Genomic DNA, 21252 nt, shown 5'->3' on the forward strand with positions numbered 1-21252 from the left:
AGTTTTTAAATAATAACTCCTTGTAATCGAGGAAATAGAATAACATTTTATTCAATATGTTTCAGCAGACTCTGTAGACACCTGGTGGTGGTGAAGAAATTAATATAAGAATTTGCACATGCGCTCTGGATAACAGAATATGACAGGAAATTGTATAATACAAACGTCCATACTGTCTACTATTTTACCATTGGCATTAGTTATTCCGGAAACAGCATGAGTTATAAGTTCAATGCAATACGTTTTTGACCGCATTGATCGTTCTTTATTCGGTCATGTGTTTTATATAATCTGTCATAGTTACTTCAGAAGGTAAAGGAGACATACTTATGACTGAAAAATGTTTCGTAATACGTACCAGAGTGGATTTCTCTCAATTCTGTACAGCGTTGGGTCTAACCCCATGTCTATATGGGGCAGAAAAGTAAGTTTGTTAATAATATCGCATATTACTATTATTGGGTATTTATCTTAGAAATTATTCACTGAAAAAAAAAGTGTTTTCAGGTAAAGAACGGGCACATAAAGCGGGTCACAGATGAAGATATGAGATCACTGGCAATTGAAATAGCTGGCACCAATGTCGCCACAACGTACATAACATCACCTCCTGATTTAAAAGGAAGTCTGGGTGTTAAATTGCCATATATAGTATTAACAGTAAAAAATTTGAAGAAATATTTTACCTTCGAAGTTACGGTATGATAACCATTTTAATATAATTCATTAATTGATAAATTATTGTAATGTTTACATCTATATAGTCTGAAGAGACTTCATTTCATCAGAACATAGCAATAGACTTCTTACTACACAGACATTTCTAGTATTAAAACATCAAGTATCTTGCGTTATTTAGAGTAATTTGATTTGCGAAAGTGCAAAGAAAATGCGACATTACAGATTACCTATGAATGATATTGTGTATAGGATACCTACTACAAGCTATTATGTTCAGGAGGATGTTTACTTGTTTACCAGTTTCATGTCAACTTAATTACATGTTATTAACATCCATGCCCGAAAGCTCAAATGCCAAAGTAGAGGATGGTTGCTCAGTTGTAATTCCTCTTAAAACAATAATCACCATCGCCACTTAAAAGCCAAATTTGTTAAAATGTAAAATCAATTATTTAAAGAATGAAATAATCATTCATCATTGGATCAATCAACGGTGTTAACCATTTAAATGATAACACTTCGATAGATCAAAGCTATGAAAGCTTTCTTTAATAAATCTACGGAGGTATTACGGTGCGAGATTTAAAGCGATTGCGTTTATAGGTCGATTCGATGTGCACCTAAGTCACTATCTCCTAGCGTAGTGATGACTTCTGTTACATGGTGCAGTATAAATAGGTCTTTGATCATGGACTAGACGTATTTGCTCAAAGTAAGTAGGAAGAGGACACAGTGGCTATACAGAAATTGTCCTACGTTACAAATTACTTATGGTCGGTCATTTTTCTATTGGTAAGTGGCTGAAGAAGGGAAAACAAGAGAGGGGTGTGCATTAGGTACAAGTACGACTGATATTTCATTAAGCCAGGTACTGGGCCGGTATGGACATGCCGAGTCTGAAGACATGGTGCTACCAGACACAGACACGACCTTAATGGTGGTCCAGATAGAAGCGATATTCGTCGAGAAGAAAATATCATACCATTCCTCCGTTCATGCCTGAGAAGTCTGCGATATGTGTTCAAGGCATAAGGAGGCATTTGTGTTCAACATCCCCTAATTCTTCAGTAAGTGATTGTCCTGTAGCTGTACGATCCGTAAAGTCATATTCTCATTCTGTAGTATAATGAAATCTTTAAAATTCACGTAGTGTCCATGAGTCTGCCCCTCCTTAACTCTATGATTCCATATTCATATACTTGTGGCATTGTTTCTTGCAACACGAACTCCAGGGTCACGGGTGTCAATGTAATGAAACTTTCTATAGGTTTTCGATTGCGGACAGGGGCTAAGACTGAATCCAGGGCCATATACAAGTTTGCAGACGCATTATCCCTGCCAATTACGCAAATCAGGGGCTGCATCTCAGAAGTGTACTCTAAATTCTATTCATACTGAAATCGAAGTCTGGAACCTGCTGGTAAGACTATCATAGCCATCGATGAGGATCTTCAACTTCTACTCCGTAAACAGTTCCTCTTTACAGTTCTCCGATGAGATGAGTGGCTCTTTGGTTTCATCGTCCTCCCATGATGTACGTATTTTCGACATGTAGGGTCCTTCCGCGTATTGTCAATTTAAAGACAGGCAGTGTTTCATAAACCTCACAGCTTGGTCTGTCTCAGTGTGTACCGTACGGGCTCATAATAACTTCAATATTGCTTTTAAACTATCTCCTACCGAGTGAGTTTTCCACGCAGTTAACGTCATGTATCTGTGAGTTTGCATTCTGGAGATGACAGATTCGAACCCCACTGTCGGCAGCCCTGAAAATGATTTTCCGTCGTTCCCATTTTCACTCCAGCTTAATGTTGGGGCTGTACCTGAATTAAGGCCACGGTCGCTTCTCTCCCTGTCTTAGCCCTCTATCATTCCATCGTCGCCGTAAAACCTATCTGTCGGTGCGACTTAAAACAAGAAAGCACTCAAAAAGAGTTCTTTATTAACTTGGTGCTTTGAAGCAATGGAGAGGGGAACGGAGCTTGTGAGATAATCTATACGGTGTTACATGTTTCTTCACGAAGTTGCCTTTTATGGTAAATACAACTGTTTATAAGTATCTGGGATGGCAATCTGATTTTAACAAGATATGATTGTTAAAAAAATATTAACATTTCCCTGTGTTGTGTACACTCAAGCCTCGCACGTCCTCTTCTTTGAAATGTACCCATACCCTCGTGTTTGGAATGTATAATATTACATATTTCTTTGCTGGCCAGTTTCTGTGCGGTTGAGAGAACAACTGATGCATCAATTGTTGTCTTCTAAGTAGTACAATAGGACCTCCTCCTCCGGCTCTCGGGAGAGGCCTCCTCCTCCCGCGGGAAATTTGAATTTTGGCGTGAGATTTGAATTTGTAAACAAAGCCACGCGCTTTTTGACAGCTGTCATCGACAACAACGCATCGCTAACCTCACTGCTGTCATCTTGACGGGCCTAAACCTCAGTGGTACCAACTTAACCTTACTAGCGCGAGATTTGAATTTGTAAACAAAGCCACGTGTTTTTTGACAGCCACGTGCTTTTTGACAGACAACAACGTATCGCAAACCTCAGTGCAGCCATCTTGACGCGCCTAAACCTCAGTGCTACCAACTTAACCTCACTAGCGCGAGATTTGAATTTGTAAACAAATCCACGTGCTTTTTGACAGCTGTCATCCGCCATCTTTAAACTACAGAGCACCGTGCTGCCCTCTTTATCGCAGTAGCTGCAAATTCGTCACCTGTCATCCGCAGTGCTGCCATCTTGGCGGGCCTAAACCTCAGTGCTACCAACTTAACCTTACTAGCGTGAGATTTGAATCGGTAAACAAAGCCACGCGCTTTTTTGACAGCTGTCATCCGTCATCTTTAATCAAGTGAGCACCGTGCTGCACTCTATGTGGTGGCGGCAAATTCGAAGTGCTTTACAAATTCACGTGCTTTTGCCATCCACCATCTTTAATCCAGAGAGGACCGTGCTGCCCTCTTTGTGGCGGTGGAAAATTCCACGTGCTCTTGTTTGGAAACAAACTCACGTGCTTTTTTCTGACAGCTGTCATCCGCCATCTTTAATCAAGGGAGCGCCGTGCTGCCATCTTTAGTTGAAATGTGGTGGCGGTAAATTCTACGTTCTCTTGTTTGGAAACAAAGCCACGTGCTTTTTGTTATCCGCCATCTTTAATCTAGAGAGCACCTTGCTGCCCCCTTGCGTCAGCTGCCATCCGCCATCTTTAAACTACAGAGCACTATGCTGCTCTCTGTAGTAGCGGGTAATTTGAAATGTTCTGTCAGCTATCATCCGCCACCCCCCTGTGGGTGGGGGCGGTAGAATAACACCCACGGTATGCCCTGCCTGTCGTAAGAGGCGACTAAAAGAGGCCCCAGGGGCTCTGAACTTCAGAGCATGTGTTGGCAACCACGGGGCCCTTAGCTGAGTCCTGGCATTGCTTCCACTTACTTGTGCCAGGCTCCTCACTTTCATCTGTCCTATCCGACCTCCCTTGGTCAACTCTTGTTCTTTTCCGACCCCGGCGCTATTAGGTTTGCGAGGGCTAGGGAGTTTTTCGTTTTCACGCCCTTCGTGGCCCTTGTCTTCCTTTGACCGATATCTTCATTTTTCGAAGTGTCGGATCCCTTCCCTTTTTCCCTCTGATTAGTGTTTTATAGAGGATGGTTGCCTAGTTGTACTTCCTCTTCAAACAATAATCACACCATCACCACCTATCATCCGCCATCTTTAATCTAGAGAGCACCGTGCTGCCCCTTTGTAGTGGTGATAAATTCCACGTGCTTTACAAACTCACGTGCTTTTTTTGACAGCTGTCATCCGTCATCTTTGATCTACAGAGCACCGCGCTGCACTCTGTGGTGGCGGACAATTTGAAAATCTGCCAAGAGAGCATCGTGTTGGCATCTTTATTCTTTGACATGTGGTGGTGGCAAATTCCACATCCACCATCTGAAAGCACCGTGCTGCGCTCTTGATCGTAGTAGCGGATAATTTAAAAAGAAGCGATTAAGAATATATAATCGAACACTGTACTCGATACAACATATGATCTGAACATCGATTTGTTCTAAGAGAAAACAAGACTACAGTTTTGAATAGCTTGCGTAAGATAGCGATTGTTTGCTTAGCATAACTTGCACCTATCATGCTTGTTGTTACATCAGGAATGTTAACTAGCTAAATCCTGGTCTTTCAGCGCTAGGAGGGGAATCTAGCGGTAAAACAATAGTTCAAGAAACTGTGATTTAAATTTCTAGCTGCAAAAACTGATTCTTGCGTCAGGAAGGGCATCCGGCCGTAAAATAGGTTCTTACAATTTAAAATCTCATGTTAGGAAGGGGCAACCGGTTGTAAAAACAGGAGGAGAGCAGCAGCTAGCTGCTCCCTAGTGCATTTCAGGTGTTATGCCTTACGAGTAGCTATGTACTAGCACCGGATTTAGAATAAGCAGACTCTAGAACGAGAAAAAATATCTGGGATGTGTTTTTGAAGCATGCCTACACACACACGCGCGCGCGCAAGCTGCATCCGGCTAGCGAGCTCCTACCTGGAATGTGTTTGCCTCCACTGCACGCGTACAGTTCGCATTAAAATTATTAGCGGGTTGTAGAGTTGAGCTCAAACCTTCCCGTTTCATCGTAGTAAAAATACGTCTGCTTGTAGAACTTGTATATTTCGGTACCTCAGCGTTTCGTGTTGTTGCTAGCAGGTAGGGGGTACTGTGGATGTAGGCTTAGTGCTCTTGAGGATTATTTCTCAGCCTAGCCCCTTTGAAAATCGCTTCTTAGCCTAGTCCTCTCTTTGTCTACTTACAGGTAGGGAATACCGTAGATGCAGTTTAGCTCGGTACCTACAGGCAAGGAATACCGTAGATGTCGGCTTTTTGCTTAGCTGAGCACCCATACAGGCAGGGGATATCGTAGATGTGATCTTAGCTCAGTACCTACAGGTAAGGAATTCCGTAGATGTAGGCTTAGCTCAGCACCCCTGCTAAGTACAGGTTGGGGGATACCGTAGATGTGATCTTAGCTCAGTACCTATAGGTAAGGAATACCGTAGATGTAGGCTTAGCTCAGCTCCCCTGCTAAGAACAGGTAGGGGATACCGTAGATGTGATCTTAGCTCAGCACCCTGCTAAGTACAGGTGGGGGATACCGTAGATGTGATCTTAGCTCAGTACCTACAGGTAAGGAATACCGTAGATGTAGGCTTAGATCAGCACCCTGCTAAGTACAGGTCGGGGATACCGTAGATGTGATCTTAGCTCAGCACCCTGCTAATTACAGGTAGGGGGTACCGTAGATGTGATCTTAGCACAGTACCTAAAGGTAAGGAATACCGTAGATGTAGGCTTAGCTCAGCACCCTTACAGGTAGGGGGTACCGTAGATGTGATCTTAGCTCAGTACCTACAGGTAAGGAATACCGTAGATGCAGTCTTAGCTCGGTACCTACAGGCAAGTAATATCGTAGATGTTGGCTTTTTGCTTAGCTGAGCACCCTTACAGGCAGGGGATACCGTAGATGTAATCTTAGCTCAGTACCTACAGGTAAGGAATACCATAGATGTAGGCTTAGCTCAGCACCCCTGCTAAGTAAGGTAGGGGATACCGTAGATGTGATCTTAGCTCAGCACCCTGCTAAGTACAGGTAGGGTATACCGTAGATGTGATCTTAGCTCAGTACCTACAGGTAAGGAATACCGTAGATGTAGGCTTAGCTCAGCACCCCTGCTAAGTACAGGTAGGGGGTACCGTAGATGTGATCTTAGCTCGGTACCTACAGGCAAGGAATACCGCGGATGTCGGCTTTTTTGCTTAGCTTAGTACCCTCCCGTTTAAGTTCAGAGGTCGAGGATCGCGCGCTAACTTTCCCAGGTTCGATCCGCTGCAGAACTCTTAAATTCTAGCACCTCGGCATCGACAGCAGGTTCGATCCCGGCTTAGTGCTTAAATACATCAGTCTGCAGAACTCAGCGTAAGGCACTCAGGAGAGCTCTTGTTGCATAAACATTTAGTTACACTGTACTGCAGATGTCAGCGACTCTGATATCCGCTTGGTAACAAGCGGCATATTTACTCGCTGCAGTCTGCGTGAAGCGCTCACAGTTCTTTGTGTGTGTTTATTACGTGCACATCCCCGTCTAAGTACTGTCTGCTGTGAATATTATTCTTCAGCCTTCAACTTAAGGTAAGCCTGAACTGTTGGTTAGTGTTTGCAAAGCAACTTCTACGCTAGGTAATAAACATCTACATTCATATATTTTCTTTTCTTTTTAAGGTACAACTAGAATATTATCGTTCGAGTCACAGGCTTGAAGGTACGCATTTCATTCATCCGAGTAACAATTTGCAGCGCCAATATTTTAAGGTATGTCTGACCTTTATAGGTTGAAACTTGGTTTCTTCCGAAAATAGTAACTTTAGTCTATTGATAAATAGTTGTTCTCTTCAATCTACATGCTGTAGAAGATGTTAATCTTATAATTTCAAACTCACAGCAATGTCTGACCTCTAAAGGTTCAAACTTGGTTTCTTCCGAACATAGCAACTTTAGTCTATTGATAAATAGTTGTTCTCTTCAATCCTCATGCTATAGAACAGGTTAATCTTATAATTTCAAACTCACAGCAATGTCTGACCTCTAAAGGTTCAAACTTGGTTTCTTCCGAACATAGCAACTTTAGTCTATTGATAAATAGTTGTTCTCTTCAATCCTCATGCTATAGAAGAGGTTAATCTTATAATTTCAAACTCACAGCAATGTCCGACCTCTATACGTTGAAACTTGGTTTCTTCCGAACATCATAACTTTAGTCTATTGATAAATAGTTATTCTCTTCAATCCACATGCTGTAGAAGAGGTTAATCTTATAATTTCAAACTTACAGCCATGTCTGACCACTATAGGTTGAAACTTGGTTTCTTCCGAACATCGTAACTTTAGTCTAATGATAAATAGCTGTTCGCTTTAATCCACATGCTATAGAAGATGTTAATCTTATAATTTCAAACTCACAGCAATTTCTGACCTGTACAGGTTCAAACTTGGTTTCTTCCGAACATCGTAACTTTAGTCTAATGATAAATAGTTGTTCGCTTTAATCCACATGCTATAGAAGAGGTTAATCTTATAATTTCAGACTCACATCAATGTCTGACCTGTACAGGTTCAAACTTGGTTTCTTCCGAACATCGTAACTTTAGTCTATTGATAAATAGTTATTTTCTTTAATCTGCATGCCATAGAAGAGGTTAATCTTATAATTTCAAACTTTCAGCAATGTCTAACCTCTATAGGTCGTAAAATTAGTCTAATGATAAATAGTTGTTCTCTTCAATCCTCATGCTATAGAAGAGGTTAATCTTATAATTTCAAACTCACAGCCATGTCTGACCTCTATAGGTTCAAACTTGGTTTCTTCCGAACATCATAACTTTAGTCTATTAGTAAATAGTTTCCCTCTTCTATCCGCATGCTATAGAAAATGTTAATCTTATAATTTGAAACTCACAGCAATGTCTGACCTGTACAGCTTCAAACTTGATTTCTTCCGAACATCGTAACTTTAGTCTATTGATAAATAGTTATTTTCTTTAATCTGCATGCTATAGAAGAGTTTAATCTTAAAATTTCAAACTTACAGCAATATCCGACTTCTATAGGTTGAAACTTGGTTTCTTCCGAACATCGTAACTCTAGTCTAATGATAAATAGTTGTTCTCTTCTATCCGCATGCTATAGAAGAGGTTAATCTTATAATTTTAAACTTACAGCAATGTCTGACCTCTATAGGTTGAAACTTGGTTTCTTCCGAATATCGTAACTTTAAGCTAATCTCTATTGATAAATAGTTATTCTCTTCAATCCGCATGCTGTGGAAGAGGTTAATCATATAATTTCCAACGTACAGCCATGTCTAACCTCTATAGGTTGAAACTTTGTTGCTTCCGAACATCGTAACTTTAGTCTAATGATAAATAGTTGTTCTCTTTAATCCGCTTGCTATAGAAGAGGTTAATCTTATAATTTCAAACTTACAGCAATGTCCGACCTTTATAGGTTGCAACAACATTGTAACTTTAAGCTAATCTCTATTGATAAATAATTATTCTCTTCAATCCGCATGCTGTAGAAGAGTTTAATCTTATAATTTCAGACTTACAGCAATGTCCGACCTCTATAAGTTGAAACTTGGTTTCTTCCGAACATCGTATCTTTAAGCTAATCTTCACTGATAAACAGTTATTCTCTTCAATCCGCATGCTGTAGAAGATGTTAATCTTATAATTTCAAACTTACAGCAATGTTTAACCTCTATAGGTTGAAACTTGGTTTCTTCCGAACGTCGTAACTTTAGTCTAATGATAAATAGTTGTTCTCTGTAATCCGCATGCTATAGGAGAGGTTAATCATATAATTTCAAACGTACAGCAATATCTGACCTCTATAGGTTGAAACTTGGTTTCTTCCGAACATCGTAACTTTAGTCTAATCATAAATAGTTGTTCGCTTTAATCCACATGCTATAGAAGAGGTTAATATTATCATTTCAAACTCACAGCAATGTCTGACCTGTACAGTTTCAAACTTGGTCTCTTCCGAACATCGTAACATTAGTCTATTGATAAATATTTATTTTCTTTAACCTGCATGCCTTAGAAGAGGTTAATCTTATAATTTCAAACTTACAGCAATGTCTGACCTCTATAGGTTGAAACTTGGTTGCTTCCGAACGTCGTAACATTAGTCTATTGATAAATAGTTGTTCTCTTTAATCCGCATGCTATAGAAGAGGTTAATCTTATAATTTCAAACTTTCAGCAATGTCTGACCTCAATAGGTTGAAACTTGGTTTCTTCCGAACATCGTAACTTTAGTCTATTGATAAATAGTTATTCTCTTCTATCCGCATGCTGTAGAAGGGGTTAATCTTATAATTTCAAACTTACAGCAATATCTGACCTCTATAGGTTGAAACTTGGTTTCTTCCGTACATCGTAACTCTAGGCTAGCACACTTACCCTTTTATATCCTATTATTACTATGTGATGCAAGTGCTAACGCTACATTTATATATTTGTTCTTTTTAGAAAACCATGGAGAAGATTAACCAGCTAGGTCATATTTCAACTCCAACTACCAAGCCGTTAACAAGTCTACCGCTAAATGAGCAATTTAAAGTAATTTCACTACGAAGATTAAAAACGAAATTTGGAGAAAGGATTTTATGCGTCTGCAAAGACTTTCAAGTTTTTTTACCTAATAGATTTAGCGTGCTAACTGATTTCGAAATAGAAGAACTAAATCAACGTTCTATTTTCATTATATATCGCGGGATATAGAACAAATCTTGTGTTATTAGTTTTATTGACGCGTAAAAGCATGTACATACAATAATTACATCGAGAAGGCAAAAGTACGCAAACATCACTACAAGTAAAATCATTCATGATAAAACTAGTACATACAAGATGTAAATAAATACTGTAGAATTGACATATTCTTTTATTTTAGATTAGGTATTACCTTCTCCTCCTACTCTTTCCTTTCGAAGAATAAGAGCAAGAAAGAAGGTGTTGATTAAATTCGTAAGTATGTTATCGTCTAGCACAGTAAGTATGTTGAGAAGAGATTTTTTCTAAACAGTGCTTGATTCTAGTCTTGCAATGCAGTGTACTACAACATCGCACTATAGTATGTATATATATATATATATGTTTTTTTGAACGGTAGTATGTGTTCAAGTCTTAACTTGCACACTCTCGCTTTTGCAATGCATGTTCGATAAAGATGTACCTTGGCAGAGTAAGTAAAGGTAAAGGAAGTTATACGCTTCAATTAATGTTCTGATCACATGTTAAAGTTAACGACATCGAGTGCAGTGTTCGATTCTAGTTTTGTTATGTTTCAAACTGATTTTCTTAGAAGAAAGGTATCTCCTAACGTGTTCTAAATACATGTTGTATCGAGTACAGTGTTCGAATCTAGTCTTGATCATTTATCTAGTGTTTTGAGCACATCAATTTATATTCTGATTACATGTTAAGGTTAACAACATCGAGTGCAGTGTTCAATTCTAGTCTTGCTATGTTTTAATCTCATTTCATGTTCTAATCACATGTTGAAGTTAACAACATCGAGTGCAGTGTTCGATTCTAGTCTTGTTATGTTTTAAATCTTGTTTTTTTGCAATGCATGTTCGATAGAGGTGTACATTGAAAGAGTAGGAAGAGTTCGATTCTAGTCTTGCTATGTTTGAACCTGATTTAATGTTCTAATCACATGTTGAAGTTAACATCGAGTGCAGTGTTCGATTCTAGTCTTGTTATGTTTTACAATCTTGCTTTTGCAATGCACGTTCGATAGAGATGTACCTTGACTGAGCAGGAAGAGCAGCTCAGTAAGTATGTTGAGAAGAGAATTTTTTATTTTTCTAAACAGTGCTTGATTCTAGTCTTGCAATGCTGTGTTCTGCAACATAAAACTATAGTACGCGATTCTAGTTGTAATAGGTTTTAAACAGCAGTATGTGTTCAAGTCTAAACATGCATCACTGCACTTACGCGATATGTATAAAGGTATTCTCAAACATGTCGTATCTGTTCTATTCTAGTCTTGATCACTTATCTAGTGTTTTGAACACATCAATTAATGTTCTGATCACATCTTAAGGTTAACAATATCGAGTGCAGTGTTCGATTCTAGTATTGCTATGTTTTAATGTTCTAATCACATGTTGAAGTTAACAACATCGAGTGCAGTGTTCGCTTCTAGTCTTATTATGTTTTACAATCTTGCTTTTGCAATGCATGTTCGATAGAGATGTACCTTGACAGAGCAGAAAGAGTTCGATTCTAGTCTTGCTATGTTTTAATCTGATGTAATGTTCTAATCACATGTTGAAGTTAACAACATCGAGTGCAGTGTTCGATTCTAGTCTTGTTATGTTTTACAATCACAGAGCAGGACGAGTAGCTCAGTAAGTATGTTGAGAAGATAATTTTTCTTTCTAAAGAGTGCTTGATTCCAGTCTTACAATGCTGTGTTCTACAACCTCGAACTATAGTATGCGATTCTAGTTGTAATAGGTTTTCTAACACATACTAATGTGTGTTCAAGACTGAACATGCATCACTGCTGGAATTTGCCACCACCACATGTCAAAGAATAAAGATGCCAACACGACGCTCTCTTGGCAGCTTTTCAAATTGTCTGCCACCACAGAGTGCAGCGCGGTGCTCTGTAGATTAAAGATGGCGGATGACAGCTGCCAAAAAAAGCACGTGAGTTTGTAAAGCACGTGGAATTTATCACCACCACATGTCAAAGGATAAAGATGCCAACGCCACGCTCTCTTGGCAGCTTTTCAAATTGTCTGCCACCACAGAGGGCAGCACGGTGCTCTCTAGATTAAAGATGGCAGATGATAGCTGACAGAACTTTTCAAATTACCCGCTACTACAGAGAGCAGCATAGTGCTCTATAGTTTAAAGATGGCGGATGACAGCTGACGCAAGAGGGCAGCACTGTGCTCTCTAGATTAATGATGGCGGATGACAAAAAGCACGTGGCTGCCACCACATGTCAAAGAATAAAGATGCCAACACGTTGCTCTCTTGGCAGCTTTTCAAATTGTCTGCCACCACAGAGTGCAGCGTGGTGCTCTGTAGATTAAAGATGGTGGATGACAGCTGTCAAAAAAGCACGTGGATTTGTAAAGCACGTGGAATTCGCCACCACCACAAAGAGGGCAGCACGGTGCTCTCTAGATTAAAGATGGCGGATGATAGCTAACGAAATTGCCCGCATGAGGGCAGCATAGTGCTCTGTAGTTTAAAGATGGCGGATGACAGCTGACGCAAGAGGGCAGCAAGGTGCTCTCTAGATTAAAGATGGCGGATGACAAAAAGCACGTGGCTTTGTAAAGCATGTAGAATTTACCGCCACCACATTTCAAAGCTATCTAGCTAAAGATGGCAGCACGGCGCTATCTTGATTAAAGATGGCGGATGACAGCTGTCAGAAAAAAGCACGCGAGTTTGTTTCCAAACAAGAGCACGTGGAATTTGCCACCGCCACAAAGAAGGCAGCACGGTCCTCTCTGGATTAAAGATGGCGGATGGCAAAAGCACGTGAGTTTGTAAAGCACCTCGAATTTGCCGCCTCCCCATAGAGTGCAGCACGGCGCTCTCTTGATTAAAGATGGCGGATGACAGCTGTCAAAAAGCACGTGGCTTTGTTTACCGATTCAAATCTCGCGCTAGTGATGTTAAGTTGATAGCACTGAGGTTTAGGCCCTTTAAGATAGCAGCACTGCGGATGACAGGTGACGAATTTGCAGCTACTGCAATAAAGAGGGCAGCACGGTGCTCTGTAGTTTAAAGATGGCGGATGACAGCTGTCAAAAAGCACGTGGATTTGTTTACAAATTCAAATCTCGCGCTAGTGAGGTTAAGTTGGTAGCACTGAGGTTTAGGCCCGTCAAGATGGCTGCACTGAGGTTTGCGATACGTTGTTGTCTGTCAAAAAGCACGTGGCTGTCAAAAAACACGTGGCTTTGTTTACAAATTCAAATCTCGCGCTTGTGAGTTTAAGTTGGTACCACTGAGGTTTAGGCCCGTCAAGATGGCAGAAGCGAGGTTAGCGATGCATTGTTGTCGATGACAGCTGTCAAAAAGTACGTGGCTTTGTTTACAAATTCAAATCTCGTGCCAAAATTCAAATCTCGCGCCAAAATTCAAATTTCCCGCCAAAATTCAAATTTCCCGCGCTAGGCGGAGGCATCTCCCGAGAGCCGGAGGAGGAGGTGGCGGCAGAACTGTCCTATTATACTACTCTTCTACAGTCCTTCAAAAGAAAAAGTGAATGAGAACTCTGGTCAATTCCAAATGACGGCTTTACACGAGGGTAGTTTAAGAAGACAATACTAGGCGTTGAGTTTTGGCTCTGAAATGGAGAACTAAACTAGTAGGAACGGAAAAATATGTACTGAGACACAACTTTCGTCACTGCGAATAAAAACAAAAGGAATGCCTGCGTCAAAAAGAAACGTAGTGAGTGTGGGGTACTTGGAGCTGGTGAGATGTGGTCGCTGGACTAACCGAATACCCTCATAATGTATGACGGCTCCAAGTCGATCGGGAACAGGAGCAGCGAAGGTCTGGAAGAACGCCTTCTTAAGGGCCGATTCTACCCAAGGGTTGAACACCATTGCCCACAATTTTGGCGACGACGACTTTCCCGCTGAGTCCTCTTCTTCTCAATAGGACTATTCGACGAGGCAAACAATCACCAAACTGCCTCCGAGGTATGAACTGGCTCTTTATCCTGCAGGAAACTAACACGCTGTTCTTAGTGATATATTATATCCAATGATGGAATCAACCAGAAACTCAAAAGTCTTCTTAAATCTCGGCATTGAGAATTCCAGCATATCCCGGCACCTCGTGAGGCAACAACCCCAGCAATGGATGCTAAAACGACCACTTCTGTGAAAGTGTCGTACCTGGCATTGCGTTCTCGGTACATGTGGATCTGCACAGAGAAACGTTGTTTCATCGCTGAAGACTACATCTTACCACGCGAAGTTCTTATGCGAGCCGATCGGCCAAATGATCCGTCCTAGTGGCGACGTAATTTCGGAGTCCTGCACCTTAATTCGGTTATGTGTAGTCTGCACTCCACGAGGAGATGAAAGCAGGACGCTCAGTGAAACAGCTGAGAGGAAGGGGCGGCCTGTAGGATGCGTCTTTGCTTCTTGAGCATGCTCCCATCTAACAGCAGAAGTGGGAACACCTATCCTACCACAGAATTCTAATACGGAAAAATCAACCTTCACCAGTACCAACATGGCTGACCTCCGGTCCCCAAGCTCCGTCCTTATAGGAGGCTTGCCGCTGTGGCGGGTTTCCATGTCCCAATGATGCAATGATGCAGAGAGTCGAGCCGCAGATGCCATCATATCGGAAAGGGGGTAGCAGACTTTCGGAAGTTGCAAGGGCGGCAGTCTGGATGATTGACTGACATCTCCTTGTAATAATACTCAAAATGGCTTAGCTGTGTTGTTACTGCTACACGACTGACAGCAATGAAAATTTGCAGCGGTAAGTAACTCCTCAGGACATGCAGCTCTTTCTGTATGAATGATGTACTGATGATGGCATTCTCTCGGGTAAAATATTCTGGAGGTAAAATAGTCCCCATTCAGATTTCCGGGCGGGGACTACACGAGAAGGGGCAATCATCAGCTGGATGGATACTGACATCCTGCGAGTAGGAGCGTGGAATGTTAGAAAGTTGAAACGTTGTGGCAGGTTAGGGAATTTGAAAATGGAGATAGTTAGGCTAAAATTAGATGCAGTTCGTATAAGTAAAGTACGTTGGCAGGAAGAGCAGCATTTTTGGTCAGGTGATTACGGAATAATCAACACAAAATCAATCAGGGGAATGCAGGAATTGGTTTAATAATGAATACGAAAATAGGGCAGCGAATGAGCTTCAACAACCAGGATAGTGAAAGGATTATTTTTGTCAAGATCGAGACAAAACCAATGCCCACCACAATAGTGCAGGTCTATATGCCTACTAGTTCAGCAGATGATGAAGAAATTGAATTAATCTATGAACAGATTGAATACAATACGTAAAAGGCAACGAGAATCTAATTGTGATGGGAGACTGGAATGCACTGGTAGGCCAAGGAAAGAAGGTAATGCATTAGGAGAATTCGGATTGAGACAAAAGAAGAGGAAGTCGGCTGGAATAATTCTGCACTGATCATAATTTAGTCCTTGGTAATACTTGGTTCAAACCCCTCAAACAACGGCTGTATACGTGAACGAGACCTGGAAACACTAGAAGGTATCAAATAGACTTCAGTATGATTAGGCAGAGATCCAGAAACCAGGTGTTGGATTACAAGACTTCCCCAGGAGCAGACGTGGACTCTGACCACAACTTTCTGGTCATGAAATGCGATCTGAAGTCGAAGAAATTGAAGAAGAAAGGAATGCAAGGAGATGGGATATAGATAAGTTGAAAGTAAAGAGTGTGAGGGATTGTTTCAAGGAAAATGTTGCACGAAAACTAAACGAAAAAGCTGAAGGAAACACAATAGACGAAGAATAGACAGTCATGAAGAATGAGGTCAATCAATCGATCAACACTGATTTGCATTTAGGGCAGCCGCCCAGGTGGCAGATCCCCTATCTGTTGTTTTCGTAGCCTTTTCTTAAATGATTTCAAAGAAATTGGAAATGTACTGAACATCTCCCTTGGTAAGTTATTTCAATCCCTACTCCCCTTCCTATAAATTAATATTTGCCCCAATTTGCCCTCTTGAATTCCAACTTTATCTTCATATCGTGATCTTTCCTACTTTTAAAGAAGCCATTCAAACTTATTCGTCTACTAATGTCATTCCAGGCCACCTCTCCATTCACAGCCCGCAATATACCACTTAGTCGAGTAGCTCGCCTTCTTTCTCCCAATTCTTCCCAGCCCAAACATTGCAACAGTTTGTAACGCTACTCTTTTGTCTGAAATCGCCCAGAACAAATCGAGCCGCTTCACTTTGTATTTTTCCAATTCTTGAATCAAGTAATCCTGGTGAAGGTTCTATACACTGGAACCATACTCTAGTTGGGTCTTACCAGAGACTTACATGCCCTCTCATTTACAGCCATACTACAACCCCTAAACATCATCATAACCATGTGCAGAGGTCTGTATCCTTTCTTTACAATCCCTTCTGTGTGGTTACCCCAATGAAGATCCTTCCTTATATTAACACCTAGATACTTACAATGAACCCCGAAAGGAACTTTCACCCCATCAACGCAGTAATTAAAACTGAGAGGACTTTTCCTATTTGTGAAACTCACAACCTGACTTTTAACCCCGTTTATCATCATACCATTGCCTGCTGTCCATCTCACAACATTTTCGAGGTCATGTTGCAGTTGCTCACAACATTGTAACTTATTAATTACTCTATACAGAATAACATCGTCCGCAAAAAGCCTCACCCCTGATTCCACTTGTTTACAGATGTTGTTGTTGTTGTTGTTGAGTCATCAGTCCATAGAGTGGTTTGATGCAGGTCTCCATGCCAACCTATCCGGCGCTAATCTTTTCATTTCTACGTAACTATTTCATCCTACAGCTCCTCTAATCGGCTTGTCATATTCATACCTTGGTCTACCCCTACCGTTCTTACCACCTACACTTCCTTCAAGAACCAACTGAACAAGTCCTGGATGTCTTAAGATGTGTCCTATTATTCTCTCTCTTCTTCCGGTCAAATTTAGCCAAATCGATCTGCTCTCACCAATTCGATTCATTCGTGATTCGATCTATCCATCCCACCTTCAGCATTATTCTGTAACACCACATTTTAAAAGCTTCTATTCTCTTTCTTTCTGAGCTAGTTATCGTCCACGTTTCACTTCCATACAATGCCACGCTCCACACGAAAATCTTCAAAAACATCTTTATAATTACTACATCATTGTTTGAAGTGAGCAAATTTCTTTTCTTAAGAAAGCTCTTCCTTGCTTGTGCTAGTCTGCATTTTATGTACTCCTTACTTCTGCCATCGTTAGTTATTTTACTACCCAAATAAAAATATTCATCTACTTCCTTTAAGACTTCATTTCCTAATCTAATATTTCCTGCATCACCTGCCTTCGTTTGACTGCACTCCATTACTTTTGTTTTGGACTTATTTTCATCTTGTACCCCTTACCCAAGACTTAGTCCATACCATCCAGCAGCTTGTCGAGATCATGTGCAGTCTCAGATAAATTAACAATATCATCGGGAAATCTCAAGGTTTTGATTTCCTCTCCGTGGATTGTGATTCCCTTTCCAAATTCCTCTTTGATTTCCTTTACTGGCTGTTCTATGTAAACACTGAAAGGAGGGTGTGGGAAACTACAGCCTTGCCTCATTACTTTCTGGATTGCTGCTTCTTTTTCAAAGCCCTCGATTCTTATCACTGCAGACTGATTTTTATTATATCGTAGATAATTCTTCGTTCTCGGTATTTGATCCCAATCACCTTCAGAATCTTAAATAGCTTGGTTCAAATCAACATTATCTAATGCCTTTTCCAGATATGCGAAGGCCATGTACGATGGCTTGTCCTTCTTGATTCGATCCTCTAAGATCAGGCGTAAAGCCAGGATTGCTTCACGTGTTCCTGCATTTCTTCTGAAGCCAAATTGATCTTCTCCCATCTCAGCCTCAACTTGTTTTTCCATCCTTTTGTAAATAATACTTGTTAAAATTTTGCAGGCCTGAGATACTAAACTAATGGTGTAGTAGTTTTCACCTGTCAGCACCGGCTTTCTTGGGAATAGGTATAACAACACTTTGCCGAAAATCGGATGGGACTTCTCCCGTCTCATACATGTTACACACTAAGTGGAATAACCTTTCCATGCTGGTTTCTCGTAAGGTAGTCAGTAATTGAGAGGGAATTTCATCAATTCCAGGTGCCTTGTTCCTATTTAGGTCGCTCACAGCTCTCTCAAACTCTGACCTCAAAATTGGGTCTCCCATTTCATCAGTATCAACAGCCTCTTCTTGTTCCAGAACCAAATTATGTACATCTTTACCTTGATACGCCTGTTGGATATGTTACCAGGTCTAGTATCTCCTGAGTTATCCACTGATTCTTAGTTGATCTTTTCTTCTTTCCTAACACTTCTTCAGCAGCCCTACTAACTTCATTTTTCATGAAAATCCACTATTGTGTTTCCTTCAGCCTTTTCATTTAGTCCTTGTGCAACATGTTCCTTGAAACTATCCCTCACACTCTTTTCTTTTAATTTGTCTAGATCCCATTCTTTTGCATTCTTTCCTTTCTTCAATTTCTTCATCTTCAAGTGGTATTTCAATACCAACAAGTTGTGGTCAGAGTCCACGTCTGCTCCTGGGAAAGTTTTGTATCCAACACCTGGTTTCTGAATCTCTGCCTAATCATAATCAAGTCTATTTGATACCTTCCGGTGTCTCCAGGTCTCGTCCACGTATACAGCCGTCGTTTGTGGTGTTTGAACCAAGTATTGGCAAGGACTAAATTATGATGGGTGCAGAATTCAACCAGCTAACTTCCTCTTTCGTTCCTTTGTCCCAATCCGAATTCTCCTACTGTATTGCCTTCTCTTCCTTGGCCTACCGCAGCATTCCAGTCTTCCATCACAATTAGATTCTCGACACCTTTTACATATTGTATTGAAACAGGAACGCCCGTACTTCAGCTTTGTGGAGAGCATGGATTAACGTCAAGGCGTGTACGGTTCATGCTTTAGAGAGTACGAGAGAAGGGTAGTGAAATGAGTTCATTTTAAAGAGGAGCTTGCAGTTTATTAAAAAATGCATAGAAATGATATCACCTTTAACAGACGAATGGTTTGAATGTCCTCAAAGATGTGGAAAAGCGTCGTGCTGCGGCGTCAGCGTCAGCGTTGTCCCACGGAGGTTGTTAGCCCTTGATGTTGAAGGAGACTCGAACCTGGGGCGGTCATCTGATGATAGTGCAGCGTAGAATAGTTGTTTAGCTTCGTATTCCACTATGTCCCATGAAGGGAGTACAGAAATTTAAAACTTTCGCACATAATGTCAATAGAATCTGATACGACACTTCTCTACCGCACTGCACTGCAAATTGTGGCGAGACACTGTTTACTGGCCGAACAAGTTCTACTGTAAATGATGTTGGACGCACGTTACTTTCGGAAAATAGATGAATTCAAAATCACAGTTCTGTGAAAATAATTAATATTAATATTGTTCGTGCAATAGTGATAGGCAATGAACTGTTTACCACTTCACTTAATCTCAGTGCGAAAAGACACCGTCTTTGTAACGAGCACACGCATACGTACAAATAAATTAAAGTTTCTGCGAAGACAGAAAAGAAACAGTTTATGACACGGTCTCGTGAAAAAGAACCAAGTTCCATTACGACACAGTCTTAACGAAAAATCACGTAGTTCCTCAGAGAAAATTTTCCACTAATAATAACAATAGAATGGCCTCGGCTACCGTGTGCAGACATTTCGATTTGACGCCATCTGGCTGTCTGTTCGTCAATTTCGACGTTCCGTTTTACTCTAGGTCTGCTAGATGGCAGACAGAGTAAACTGGATCTCTCTTGGGCGTCTATGGCTCAGATTTAATTAATTTTGTCGGGTAAACACCAAATGTATCACCAGAGATCTTATACATGCCGACATCGTACGACATGGAGTGTCGAACGAACTTTTTTCCGCCCTTTAAAAATCCGACCACCTCTGCCGGGTTTGAACCCGCTATCTTGGGATCCGAACGCCGACACTCTACCGCTGATCCACAGAGGCACAGTTTCACACGTAATTTAATACAACTTCTCGGCAATAAATGTAGACACAATCCTTTATGTGGGGAATTAACATAATCCCTTGAAAAGAAATAAAGGCACCGTTTTTCACGAATCAGCACAGTCTTTGAAAGAAAATATCGGTACTGTCTTATGAAAGAAAATGTTAACACGTTTCTGCGAAGTAAATTAACACAGTCTTTTGAAAATGAAGTTTGGCACAGTCTTATGAAAAGAAATGTCGACACTGTTTTTTTTTCACGGAGTGAATTGACACAGACTTTGAAAGGTTGGCACTGTCCTTTATGAAACAAATTGACACTGTCCATAAATAGAATTGTACTTTCATTAGGGCACAATTTCACGAAATAACCTAACACAGTCTCTTGGAGAGGAAACAGCTAAAGCACAGTATTTATGCCCGAAGTCCTTTAAGCACAGTTTCAAAATATCTAGTGATTCCTGTACAGTCTCTTCAATACAAAAATTCACAAAAGGAAATAATGTTACTCGGCTCAACAGGTCGACTAAGTTTTTCGCTTACGCGCGAAGTTAGAGCCCACTGAGAAGGCTTTCAACACTCGTATTACGTACATTCAACCACCGGTCCTAAGCCGGACAGAGTATCGAACTGTATCACATCAGCGGGCCCGAACAATGAGGCGGCTGGTTCACGACGAAGTACTCACTCACACACTGGCTACCTCGAGGCTGGCAACCCACTCATATTGCTCAAGGTCGGATGGCGAGACTGGAAATATGAATTTCTTAAAAAATTCATATCTCGGCCAAACTTCCGTTGATTTTTAAGAACTTTTGGGCAGTAGCAATTGTTGTCCAGGCCTACAAGGTGACGTCCTTCTATTCACGATCTACCCTTCCTTTCGGGATGAAATGCCATCGAATCGAATAGAATCTTCGTTGTGACGTCACTTGGCCTTGGCTGGCACTTCGTAGCAGCGCTCGCTTGCATGTTGTCTCCCATGATGCCTGCGCGGTCGGCGTTCGTTTTGAATCCATACAGTCGGGTGTTAGCGCGTTCTCCTCAAGAAATACATGAACGCAAATGCTCACAGGGCATTCCCGTTTCAATATTAAATCTTCTATCTCTTCATATATTCTTTCGATTTCCTCATCATCCGCTGAACTAGTAGGCATATAGACCTGCACTCTTGTGGTGGGCATTGGTTTGGTGTCTATCTTTACGACAAT

General features: G+C 40.9%; 1 protein-coding gene across 1 annotated transcript in view; it reads left to right on the forward strand.

Annotated features, from left to right (window-relative positions):
• Nucleotides 1-340: 340 nt before the first annotated feature.
• LOC136879275 (cilia- and flagella-associated protein 20-like) overlaps nucleotides 341-21252 on the forward strand; it is a 76634-nt gene continuing 55722 nt past the window's right edge. Inside the window, exons 1-2 of the mRNA XM_067153096.2 lie at nucleotides 341-424; nucleotides 508-699. Coding sequence (XP_067009197.1) covers nucleotides 341-424; nucleotides 508-699 — 276 coding nt within the window. The remainder of the gene's footprint in view (nucleotides 425-507; nucleotides 700-21252) is intronic.

This window comes from Anabrus simplex, chromosome 8 (genome assembly GCF_040414725.1).
Source record: "Anabrus simplex isolate iqAnaSimp1 chromosome 8, ASM4041472v1, whole genome shotgun sequence".
Taxonomy (NCBI): domain Eukaryota; kingdom Metazoa; phylum Arthropoda; class Insecta; order Orthoptera; family Tettigoniidae; genus Anabrus; species Anabrus simplex.